The 12,389-nt window shown below is 44.0% G+C and overlaps 1 protein-coding gene across 1 annotated transcript in view; it reads left to right on the forward strand.

Annotated features, from left to right (window-relative positions):
* Positions 1–12,389, forward strand: part of LOC110259547 (olfactory receptor 9I1-like) — a 34,125-nt gene that overhangs the window by 16,001 nt on the left and 5,735 nt on the right. The window contains exons 2-3 of the mRNA XM_021085040.1: positions 9,283–9,470; positions 9,664–9,769. Coding sequence (XP_020940699.1) covers positions 9,283–9,470; positions 9,664–9,769 — 294 coding nt within the window. The remainder of the gene's footprint in view (positions 1–9,282; positions 9,471–9,663; positions 9,770–12,389) is intronic.

The raw sequence follows: 12,389 nt of genomic DNA on the forward strand, positions 1-12,389 counted from the left end.
AGCAAAATGACCAAGAAACGACATGGTGTACATAAGTCTCCGTGTGACGCGGCCAACCCTTCCTAAATAGTGGTTTTCTTTTTCCTTTTTTATTTTTTCGATGGTTGTATGGAGACGCAACCAACTTATGTCACTTACATATATTGTGAAACGGTTACCAGAGTAGGTTTAGTTAGCATCCGTCATCTCACGCAGGTAAATCAAAAGAGAAAGCAGAAGAGGAAGAAAAACTGTTTTCCTTGTGATGAGAACTCTAAATTACTCTCTTCACAACGTCCTAATAAAACACGCCTCAGGGCTCACGCTACATCCGAAGGCCTATCTACCTGCATGTTGTAACCTTTGACCCCTTCCTCCACTTCCTCCTCTCTCACTCCCCGCCCCTGGTAACCACAAATTTGATCTTTTTGTCTATGATTTTGGTTGCTTTTTGGTTTTTGGTTTGGGGTTGTTTTTTTTTTTTAGATTTCACATTTAAGCGATATAACAGTATTTGTCTCTCTCTGACTTACTTTACTTAGCATAATGCCCTCAAATTTGTCCATGTTGTCACAAATGGCAGGATTTCCTCATTTTTATGGCTGAATAATAGTCCATGGTGTATATATTTGCCACAACTGCTTTATTCATCCATTGATGGACACTCTATTCTTAAGTGGTTTCCAGGTCTTGCTTATTGTAGGTTTTGTTTGTGGCAAAATTAAAATTCGGCAACCAAACTCCCATATGTGGTGTTTGGGTTTTTTGTTTTTTTGTTTTTTTGGGTTTTTTCGCCTTTTTTAGGGTCACACTCATGGCATATGGAGGTTCCCAGGCTAGGGGTCTAATCAGAGCTACAGCTGCCAGCCCACACCACAGCCACAGCAACACAGGATCTAGCTGCATCTTCAACCTACACCACAGCTCATGGGAACACCGGATCCTTAACCTACTGAGCGAGGCCAGGGATCGAACCTACAACCTCATGGTTACTAGTTGGATTCATTTCTGCTACACCACAACAGGAACTCCCGTCTTTGTGTCTTTTAGGGCTGCACCCACAGCATATGGAGATCAACAGGCCAGGGGTCCAATTGGAGCTGTAGCCGCCACCCTATGCCACAGCCACAGCAACGCCAGATCCAAGCCGCATCTTCAACCTACACCACAGCTCACAGCAATGCCGGATCCTTAACCCCCTGAGCGAGGCCAGAGATCAAACCCACATCTTCATGGATGCTAGTCAGGTTTATTAACTGCTGAGCCTCGTCAGGAACTCCCAAACTCCCATATTTGTTTGTTGATTGGTTAAACAGACTGGAACATATGTTCTTTAATAACTCATGATCCGAGGGTTGATAGTTGAACCCAAGATTTATAGCCCAGGCCAGGAGCATCTTATGCCTCCTCTCCACCCTTCTCGAAAAGTTGGGAAATTGAACAAATTTTAGACCATTCTGCTGGATCTCTTGAAGCTTCTGTGAAACATTTGTCTGGACTTGAGTTCTGTTTGATCTTCAACATACCTCAAATCCATTAGGTAGGAAAAAAACAGTGTTTATCAAATTATTTTCCAGGTGGAAAATCTGTTTACCCCCAGCATGCCTAGAAGTAAGATCCATGCCTGCTTACTTGTGCGCTTTAAAAGACACTCCAAGAAATATTAAGTAGCTTCCCTTCTAGACTCCACTGAGGCCTCAAATGCCACAATTAAAACATTGTCCAATTAGATACAAACACTTACTTCTTAACAGCTATTCCTGCATAATGTATAACTATTTTCGGTTATTCATATTCTTGTATAAATGAGTTTATCACATGCTTTCTTCTGCAATATTGGTTGAGAGTGACTTAATAATGATTTTACCATTTACTGTATAATTACTTTTTTTTCTGCTTAAGCTAATTTTTTTTATTTATTTATTGTTAGAGTATAGCTGATTTACAGTGATGTGTCAATTTCTTCTGTACAACATAGTGATCCAGTCATACATATACATAGATTCTTTTTCTCATACTACCCTCCATCATGGTCTATTCCAAGAGACTGGACACAGTTCCCTGTGCTCTACAGTAGAACTTCATTGCTTATCCATTCTAAATGTAATAGTTTGCATCTACTAACCCCAAACTCCCCATATATCCTACTTTCTCCCCCCACCTCCTTGGCAGCAAGTCTGTTCTCCATATCCATCATCTGTTTCTGTTTTGTAAATAGGTTCATTTGTGCCATATTTTAGATTCCACAGATAAGTTGTATCATATGGTATTTGTCTGTCTCTTTCTGACTTATTTCACTTAGTATGAGAATTTCTAGTTGCACCCATTTTGCAGCAAATGGACTTATATTTTGTCCTTTTTTATGGTTGAGTAGTATTCCATTGAATATATGTACCACATTTTAATCCATTCATCTGTCGATGGACATTTAGGTTGTTTCCACAACTTGGCTATTGTGAATAATGCTGGAAGCTGCTTTTTTAGATACTTTGCATGTATTAAAATTTTTATGAGATTAAATGAGTTAATACATGTAAAACACTTAGAAAAATGCCTGATAGTAAGTGCTCTATCAATATTTACTATTATTATTATAATACTCATTTTTATTACCTCATTTAATTCTCACAACAACTCTATGAGGTAGATATCATTACTATTCCCATTTTGCACATAATGAAATTGAGGCTCAAAGAGGAAATATCACTTGCCCCAAATCACACAGCTAATAAGTAGTAGTTTGGGATTCAAATCAGGCAATTCGACTCCAGGGGTAGAAAAAGGCCCAGAGGCAAGGCAGAGAGAACCTCATCCAAATGAAAATGTTGCCTATCATGGAGCTGGTTATTATTTCCAAATTTTTACTGAGTACACTGCTCGAGGTACAGAGTGTTGTGCTGCAACCACATGTACCATGAGACAGTCATGAGGCCACAGCCCTATCCTCGGAAAACTCATGCTCTGGGCAAGAAGGCAAGCAGAACCTGCACAGTCATAACAGCGTGGGCCCCATATGGCTTTTGAGGGGGCTGCCCTGGGAGGACAAGGGTGTAGAATAACCCAGCCTCAAGATTCCAAGTTAGGATATTGGGTTACCGTGACCTTAGCTACTGAGTCAGACATCAGGACACTTGGCTGACAGACAATTCCTTTCCCTAGTTTTTTTATTTATGTAAAAAGTCTTACAAAGGTATTTCAAAAATCGCTTGACTGGACATTCATTGCTTTAATGGAAAAAAGTTAAATCAGCCCAGTCCTCCTGGTTACAGGTCCCACTCCAGGATGATGGGTGATGTTAGGGTCTGAGACACAGTGCCACCCCACAACCACAAGGGGGTCTCCTTTTTCAGCCCTAACTTCAGGACCTTGGTATAGAAACCATGGCTCTGGGGTTAGTGTCCCTGTGATGGGAAAATAAATCCTCCTGATACAGTCAGCCTTGAGGAGCCAATTACTACAGTCTCGGCTATGTAGCTCTAGAAATATCATGGTTCACATCCATTCAATGTTTTCTGAACAACAGCTACAGGCCAGATCATAACCCCCTAGACACTAACGTGAGTAAGCCCCAGCTGCCAGCCTCAAAGAGCTCATAGTTGAATGGGGCACAGACAAGGAGATGACATCATAGTTCCAGGAAAGAAGTACTCACCCAGAAATGCCTGGTATCAGTGGGGCTGCTCAAGCTGCCCCAGATCTTTGTCAAACCAGATGCCACTTAATTAACTCAGAATGAGAAATGTGACTTTCAACATGACCAGCAGCCTTGTGTTGGCTAGTCCATCTACTGTCTCCCTGCATTAAAGCCTCCATCTGAAGCCAAATTCTTCTTGGAAGGATAATCCATGAGCCTAGAATTGGAACATAAGAAAGAAATCAGTCTACTGTCTCCATGAAATCAGACCTGCCCAGGCAACCAGAACACTCAACTCAGCTGAGACACCCTCTCCCTGTATTTCATTCAGGTCGGTTGAATCTTTCTTCAATTGATTGTATTGTCACCTGTCCAGGTACATTCCAGCCCTGAAGATACACCCGGCCCACCCCCTAGGACTCCCCAGCATCACAGCCCAATGGGTCACTTATTTTATTTTTTTTTTGAAAATTTTATTGGAGTGTAGTTGACTTAAAATGTATTAGTTACAGATATACAGCAAAGTGAATCAGTTATACATAGACATATATCTATTCTTTTTTCCCATATAGTTTATTACAGACTATTGAGTAGATTTCCCTGTGCTATGCAGTAAGTCCTTAACTACCTACTTTATACAGTAATATATACGTGTTATTTCCATCCTCCTAATTTATCCCTCCCCCAACGCCATAATTTCCACTGGGTCACTTGTGATGAGGTCGACCTCTGTCAATTTAAGTTAGTTTTCCTCTGGATCAGCCTTGGAGCCACACACCCCTAGGCCCAGAGGCCCTACTCACTGCACTCAGGATGTACACGTCACCTCTCCAACACTGGGCACCCCACTCCTGTTGGGTGGGAGCTTTATTTTGCCAAAATTCAGGAGAGCTCCAAATTACCTACATCTTAAGAAATTCTCGAGCATTTGGCAATCATTCTTGCTTTTGCCAACACTGGTTTTGCAAACCCAGAGCTCATAAAATCAAAGGACCTGGTATAGACTCTTGTTTGTTTCACATAAGTCTCAAAATGTGCATCAGCAGAGGGGACCAGACTGAGATGGACTGGGAAGCAGAATCACTAGAAGTGATGAAAGACACTGGCGGGAAAGTCGGTAAAACTGGACTTGAATTTTACAGCACTTCTTATTAATTATGCAATCTTGACAAATGAAGGCATCCCTTTGGAGCTTCACATTCCTCATCTACAAAATGAAGGTAACAAAGATGAATGAGGATGTATCTACTTCTTAGAGTCATGGTGGGTGTTAACAATGGAATAAGCAAGTGCCTCAATGCCTGGTGTATAACAAATGCTCATAACTGTTAGCTGCTATTGCTGTTGACAATAATGATGATAACAATGTAAAAACCTGGAAGGAGCAATTAACTTTTGAGAAAAGTCAGTTCCCAAGTCCTCTGTACAATTTTACCCAGTCTAGGACAAGAGAGTCAACAAAGACTTTCAAGTGAAAGAACTTATCCACATACATATGGTGGCACAGGAGTTCCCATGGTGGCTCAGCGGAAATGAATCTGACTAGCATCCATATGGTGTGACAGCTTCTTTAATAGGCTGGGGAAAGTCTGGGACAGCAAATCCCTGCACTGAGTAACCTGGGGAACCTGCAGGAGGAGGGGAGAGGGAGGAAGAGGAGAAGGAAGCAAGAGAAAGACATGCATTCATTCATTCACTCAACAGCCAAAATCAACTGAATGGGTCCTACTTAAAATCTAAATTGGAGAGGGAAAGACATGAGCTCCAATAATCTGAAGCAGAAAGAGCTCAGTCTTTATACCTCTCTATAAAAAAATTAAAAAAAATCTTTTACTTCTAAGACTGTTTTTTAGCTTTAATATTCATTTAACCGGGTTCCCGTCGTGGCGCAGTGGTTAACGAATCCGACTAGGAACCATGAGGTTGAGGGTTCGGTCCCTGCCTTGCTCAGTGGGTTAACGATCCGGCGTTGCCGTGAGCTGTGGTGTAGGTTGCAGACGCGGCTCGGATCCCGCGTTGCTGTGGCTCTGGCGTAGGCCGGTGGCTACAGCTCCGATTCAACCCCTGGCCTGGGAACCTCCATATGCCGTGGGAGCGGCCCAAGAAATAGCAACAACAACAACAACAAAAAGACAAAAAAAAAAAAAAAAAAAAAAAAAAAAAAAAAAAAAAAAAAAAAATTCATTTAACCACAGCATCATCCAGTCAATGCCCTGAGAAGTCTTTTGCTAACATTTGGGTAGAAGAAAGCAGGACTTAGAGGTATTTGCATGGTCTGCCCAGCAGAAATCACAATATGCATTGACTTAACCCTTGACCCTCTCATTCTTCCCTAGGGCCAGAAAGCTGGAGGGCCTCCAAGGCAAGTGGACTCATCTGAGGCTTTAAAGTTACCCATTTTTGTTATTGAATCTTCCTGTTATTGTGCTTTAGGTGTGTTTCTTCCAAATAGCAGTTAAATGACTTTTGCTTTTCATTCCATTTTTGAAAGTATTTATAATAGTCAAAATCTCGACTCCATGGAGTTCCCACCACAGCTCAGGGGAAATGAATCCAACTAGGAACCATGAGGTTGTGGGGTCAATCCCTGGCCTTGCTCAGCAACTTAAGGATCTGGCATTGCCTTGAGCTGTGGTGTAGGCTGGAAGCTGCAGCTCCAATTCAGCCCCTAGGCTGGGAACCTCCATGTGCATCCCTGAAAAGACAAAAAAAAAAAAAAAGAAAGAAAGAAAAGAAATCTTGACTCCAGCTACCTGTGCCAGGACAGCTCCGTCTTCCCTTATTTGACCTTGAAACGGCAAAACACAGATGGCACACTCCAAAGGGCATGTGATGAAGGGGGTCTTTTCAAGGAAGTGGGCAGGGTTAAGGGTGACACAACAAGGGCACAGCTACAGTAAAAAGCTTATCCATCCTCAGGGGAGGGAGTAAGAGCTGTGGCTTTTCTTGGATGAAGGCAGCTACTTCCAAACCATGGCTGACCAGAGAGGCATCTGGGGACATGAATACTTAAACTTCACTCTCCTCCCACCCTCCCCACCCCCTACCCCGTCTCCAATCAAGCCTCCTACCAGAAGAGAGGAAGAGAGAGGGCAGGGCAGCCTTTAGATGAGGTCCCTAGAGGTCAGAGTACTGGCACCCAGAGGATACAGATGACTGGAGAGTTCATCTAGCAGGTAAAGAACACAACACAGGCTTCTTAACTAGAGTAACGTAGCCTTTCACGTTTACTCTGACCACTGACCGGCCTCGTATAATTTTCTATTTCGTATGCTTCATCATAACTTTTTATTAATAAACTGGAGTTCTCTTGTGGCACAGCAGGTTAAGGAACTGGCGTTGTCATTGCAGCTGCCAGGGCTGCTGCTGGGGCACAAGTTCCACCCCTGGCCAAGGAAATTCCATATGTCGCCAGTACTGTCATAAATAAATAAATAAATAACCATAATAATAGAAATAATTACTAGAAAGCACTTTTTTGTTATTTAGTCAGAAAGGATTTCTACGCTTTCCTTTACTCTTTCTACTAGTATAGATTTCTATTTATTTTCCTTTTTTCTTGTTTTGTCCTTTCTTGAAAAGTCCTAATTTTTTTAATCTATTTTTTTCGGAGTTCCTGTCGTGGCGCAGTGGTTAACGAATCCGACTAGGAACATGAGGTTGCGGGTTCGGTCCCTGCCCTTGCTCAGTGGGTTAAGGATCCGGCGTTGCTGTGAGCTGTGGTATAGGTTGCAGACGCGGCTCGGATCCCACGTTGCTGTGGCTCTGGCGTAGGCCAGTGGCTACAGCTCTGATTCGACCCCTAGCCTGGGAACCTCCATATGCCACGGGAGCGGCCCAAAGAAATAGCAAAAAGACAAAAAAATAAATAAAATAAATAAATAAATAAATCTATTTTTTTCCTTCAAGTGCTTTTGAAGTTGTAGATCCGGTTTTAATTCTTCTGGCGATTACTCATGTTTTTAATTCATGTGAACATTTATTCCTCAGTGTCAAGAACTATACAATACAGAAAGATTTACAGCATATCTTTATTTCTCTGCTTCTTTCACCAGCACTGTAAGATCTGTTGTTTTAGTCCTTCGCATTCCATCCATAGGTGAACTGGCTTCTTGGGCCTGAGCCTACAGGCTTTGGAAGGACCTGAATGTAGCCTATAGCATATATCAAAGGCCAGCGAGACAAAATTTAAAAATAAAAGACAGGCAGACACAGTAGCATAAATCCTGTTTATATGACAACTTGAAATAGTCAAACTCCTAGAAGCAGAGAGTAGAATGGTGGTTGCCAGGCACAGGGAGGAGGGAGAAACAAGGAGATATTAGTCAATGGGCACAAACTTTCAGTTACACAAAATACTTAAGTTCTAGAGAGGTCCTATACAACATAACGCCATACATTTTTTCCTTTTTTTTTTTTTTCTTTGTCTTTTGTCTTTTTAGAGCCAAACCCACAGCATATGGAGGTTTCCAGGCTAGGGGTCTAATCGGAGCTGTAGCTTCCAGCCTATACGCCACAGCCTCAGCAACTTAGGATCTAAGCCGCATCTGCAACTTACACCACAGCTCACAGCGACGCCAGATTCTTAACCCACTGGGCAAAACCAGGGATCGAACCCGTGTCCTCATGGATACTAGTCCGGTTCATTAACCCCTGAGCCATGACAGGAATTCCATAATGCCATATAGTTAACAATGCCATATTATATACTTTAAAAATAGGTAAGAAGGTAAATATTGTGTTAAATACCCTTATCACACAAAGACATAGCAATAGTAATAAATAAGAGGGTTGGAAGAAACTCCTACACATGGATAGGTTTTTGGCATAGACGGTGGTTCACATAGGGGTGTGAACTTGTTCTCCAGACTCATCAAGTTGTATAAGGTAATTATGCACAACTTCTTGCATGTTAAAAAAAATGGGAAAAAAAAAGGGGGGAGTTCCCGTCGTGGTGCAGTGGTTAACGAATCCGACTAGGAACCATGAGGTTGCGGGTTCGGTCCCTGCCCTTGCTCAGTGGGTTAAGGATCCGGCGTTGCCGTGAGCTGTGGTGTAGGTTGCAGACGCAGCTCGGATCCTGCGTTGCTGTGGCTCTGGCGTAGGCCGGTGGCTGCAGCTCTGATTCGATCCCTAGCCTGGGAATCTCCATATGCCGTGGAAGCGGCCCAAGAAATAGCAAAAAGACCAAAAAAAAAAAAAAATGTTTTTAATAATAAAAAGCAAAGAGGAGAGGATTGAGGCCAAGTCACATGGTGGCTGTGGATACCAAGCAGTGGGATCGGGAGGATGTACTAGCCGGAAATACGCAGCCCCGCTTCCTTCGACAGATCAGCCATGGATCTCAGCACGCAGGGTTCTCCCACCGCTTCCGGTTCCCATCCTTCTGCACGGTGCCCAGCAGCGCCCACCAGCCCTGGGTCCTGGTCAAGCTTTAGAGTCACTTGAACTGGACCTGGGTGGGTCTGGTGGGTTCGGACAATGGCAACTTCAAGTGGCTAGACCAGCAACTTCAGGCGGAGATCAGGTGCCCAGGAGGCTGCACGGCCTTCTCTGAGAGCATCAGCAGATAGGGCCCCAGCATCAACAGCGAGGGCTGTGCCATTGCCTCCAGCCCTGCCGCCACAATTATCACTTATCATCTGTGACTGTTACTACGTCCACTTCAGGCTGCTGGCTGGGGCCACTTGGAAGGACGTGACCAGGAGGACATGGATCTTCTCCACCTCCTTCTCCTACAAGCCCTCGGTGGTGGGCCCCACGGTGCAGGGCTTGCTAAATGGCAGCTTGAGTCTGAGCGTACACTCAGAAGTGAGTCCTGGCTTTGAGGATTTCCTGTTGGAGCTGTGCCAGCCATGTACCCAGGCCATAGCCTGGTGAGGGAGCTTTAGGAGGAGCTACAGGGATGCAGGTGGTTTGGGTTAGGGGCTTCCAGCCACGTGCCAGAGAAGGGGGCTCCGAACTGCACAGGGCTTGAGAACATGACAGCTGCCCACTTGTCTGCCTTCAAATTTCCTGATCTGACCTCAAGAACTAAGCTTACCTGGCAGCCAAAGCGCTGCTGGCTGCCTATCAGAACCTGACGTCCTGCTCCCCAGGAGAGGGGCCCTTCCTGGGGGCACCTGTGCCAATGCACAGGAGCCCAGGCCTTGGCAGGTGAGCAGCCAAGACCCTCACCCCGTCCTTGTTCATCCTAGCTCACTGTGAGCCACAGACTAGCAGGCAGTGTGGTCTACTGAAAGGAGTTCTGAATTTAGAGCCAAAGTGGCTATGGCTTGGATCCCTTATTATTAAAAATATCAGGGGATCTAGATGTGGAAGAGAGAACTGGTTCCTACTGGCAATGCGAGTCATTGTAAAATTTTCAGGAAGTATGCAAATTGTTCATGAAACCATGGAAATCAGAAAACACTAAAATCCTGGACTTTTTACCCCCAGAGAGCCAGTTGTTAAATATTTACCAGCATACCACTGCAAATATCCAAGCAACATTATAGAAATGAAGCCAGAGTAGAAGAAAAATCCTCTTTATTTTATTTTACTTTATTTTAATTGTCTTTTTAGGGCTGCCCCCACAGCTTATGGAAGTTCCCAGGCTAGGGATCAAATCGGAGCAACAGCAACATGAGGTCTGAGCTGCAAATGTGACCTACACCACAGCTCGTGACAATGCTGGATCCCCGACCAGCTAAGTGAGGCCAGGGATTGAACCCACATCCCTAGCTGGACTCAGCTCCACTGAGCCACAACAGGAACTACAAAATCCTCTTAATTTTAAAAGAATGTCTTCGAACTCGGCACAGCTTCTTTCAGATAGGTTTTAGGTAATCTTAGCAGTATTTCTACTATGTGAGTGCTTTTTTTTTTTCTTTTTTGTCTTTTTAGGGCCACACCTGAGGCATATGGAAGTTCCCAGGCTAGGAGTCGAATTGGAACTGCAGCTGCCAGCCACAGCCATAGCCACACCAGATCTAAGCCACGTCTGCAACCTACACCACAGCTAATGGTAACGCTGGATACCTAACCCACTGAGCGAGCCCAGGGATTGAACCTGAATCCTCAATGATACTGTTTCAGGTTCGTTACTACTGAGCCATGACAGGAAGAGTAGTAACGATTAATACTTTTTGAGTGCCTATTCCATGCTAAGTAACATTCCAAGAACTTTATATGTACTTACACGTTTCATCTTCGTGACACCCCTATGGCGTAGGTCCCCATTTTACAGCTGAGAATAACATACAGAAGTAAAATAACATATCCAAGGTCACACAGCTGGTTCGAAGTAGAGTCGGAAATCACACCGGTCAGCCTGGCTGGAGCACTGGGCCACTGTCCTCCACTGCCTCTCAAAGCAGAAGAATTCCAGGAATCTCATGATTCTAGACCCAGCTCTGCCCCCAGCCAAGGGATCTTCTTGAATTCCCTCCTGGTGGCTCAGCAGGTTAAGGAACTGGCATTGTCACTGCTGTGGCTCTGGTCGCTACTGTGTGCTGTAGCGTAGGTTCAGTCTTTGGACCTGGAACTTCCACATGCTGAGAGCACAGCCAAAAAAAAAAAAAAAAAAAAAAAAAAATCCCTCCTGTAGTCTTACTGGGGTCCCATGGCCTAATTCAACAAAGATGTGTTTATGCCTCAAACACTTACAAAGTAATTTTCACTGGGGGATACAGAAATGCACAAAATATGTGCTTGCCCTCCAGGTGTTTACACTCTAGTTGGAAAGAGTAATAAATAACCACACATACCAGATATTGGAGGGTATGACATGAGCAGAAGTGGGAAAGTGATCCAGCTGGTTCAAAGCATAGGGCAGAATCAAAGGGTAGATTTTTTTAAAATAAATTAAAAATTAAAAAAAATAAAAAAGCAAAAAAAAGTTGGGGAAGGGAAGAAGACGCTCTATGGTAAAGAAGATCAAAGGAGTTTCCATTGTGGCTCGGAGGGTGGGTTCTATCCCTGGCCTCCCTCAGTGGGTTAAGGATCCAGTGTTGCTGTGGCTGTGGTGTAGGCTGGCAGCTGCAGCTCTGATTCAACCCTTAGCCTGAGAGCCTCCATATGCCACAGATGTGGCCCTGAACAGGAGAGAGAGAGAGGGAAGGGGAGAGAGAGGGAGAGAGAGAGAGAGAGAGAGAGAGAGAGAGAGAGAGAGAGAGAAAGGAAGGAAGGAAGGAAGGAAGGAAGGAAGGAAGGAAGGGAAGGAAGGAAGAGAGAGAGAGAGAGAGAGAGAGAGAGAGGGAAAGAAAGAAAGAAAGAAAGAAAGAAAGAAAGAAAGAAAGAAAGAAAGAAAGAAAGAAAGAAAGAAAGAAAAAGAAGGAAAGAAAGAAAAAAAAAAGAGTTCACAGATTTCTGGAAAAGATCACAACCTAATCGCAGAATCAAAGGCAATCTCATCTTCTCCATAGATTTTAAAAGATCCAGAAGCACCCACTCTAAAGTCTCTGGCGGGCTCTTGAAGGAACTTTGCCTGACCGCCCTTTTCTACTACTTAAGCTATTCCCAGAAGGGAATGACAGTGGGGCTTTGATAGTCACAAGGGCTGAGGTCCTCGCAGTTGTGAAGGGTTTGGGATGCACTGAAGCCATCACACTTCTCAGTGCATACCTTCTTTTAATCCAAAACATTCTCCATCAGCCACACTGCCGAGGTGAACAACGTGGTGCTTTGAAGGCAGGAATGAGCGTCTGTGTCCTGACTACCAGTCACATCCGGAACGAAGAAGAAAGTGTAGTAATTCGTATAGACCAACAGCATGAAGTGGGATAGATGGAGACAT

Source organism: Sus scrofa, chromosome 2 (assembly GCF_000003025.6).
Source record: "Sus scrofa isolate TJ Tabasco breed Duroc chromosome 2, Sscrofa11.1, whole genome shotgun sequence".
NCBI classification, from domain to species: Eukaryota; Metazoa; Chordata; class Mammalia; order Artiodactyla; family Suidae; genus Sus; species Sus scrofa.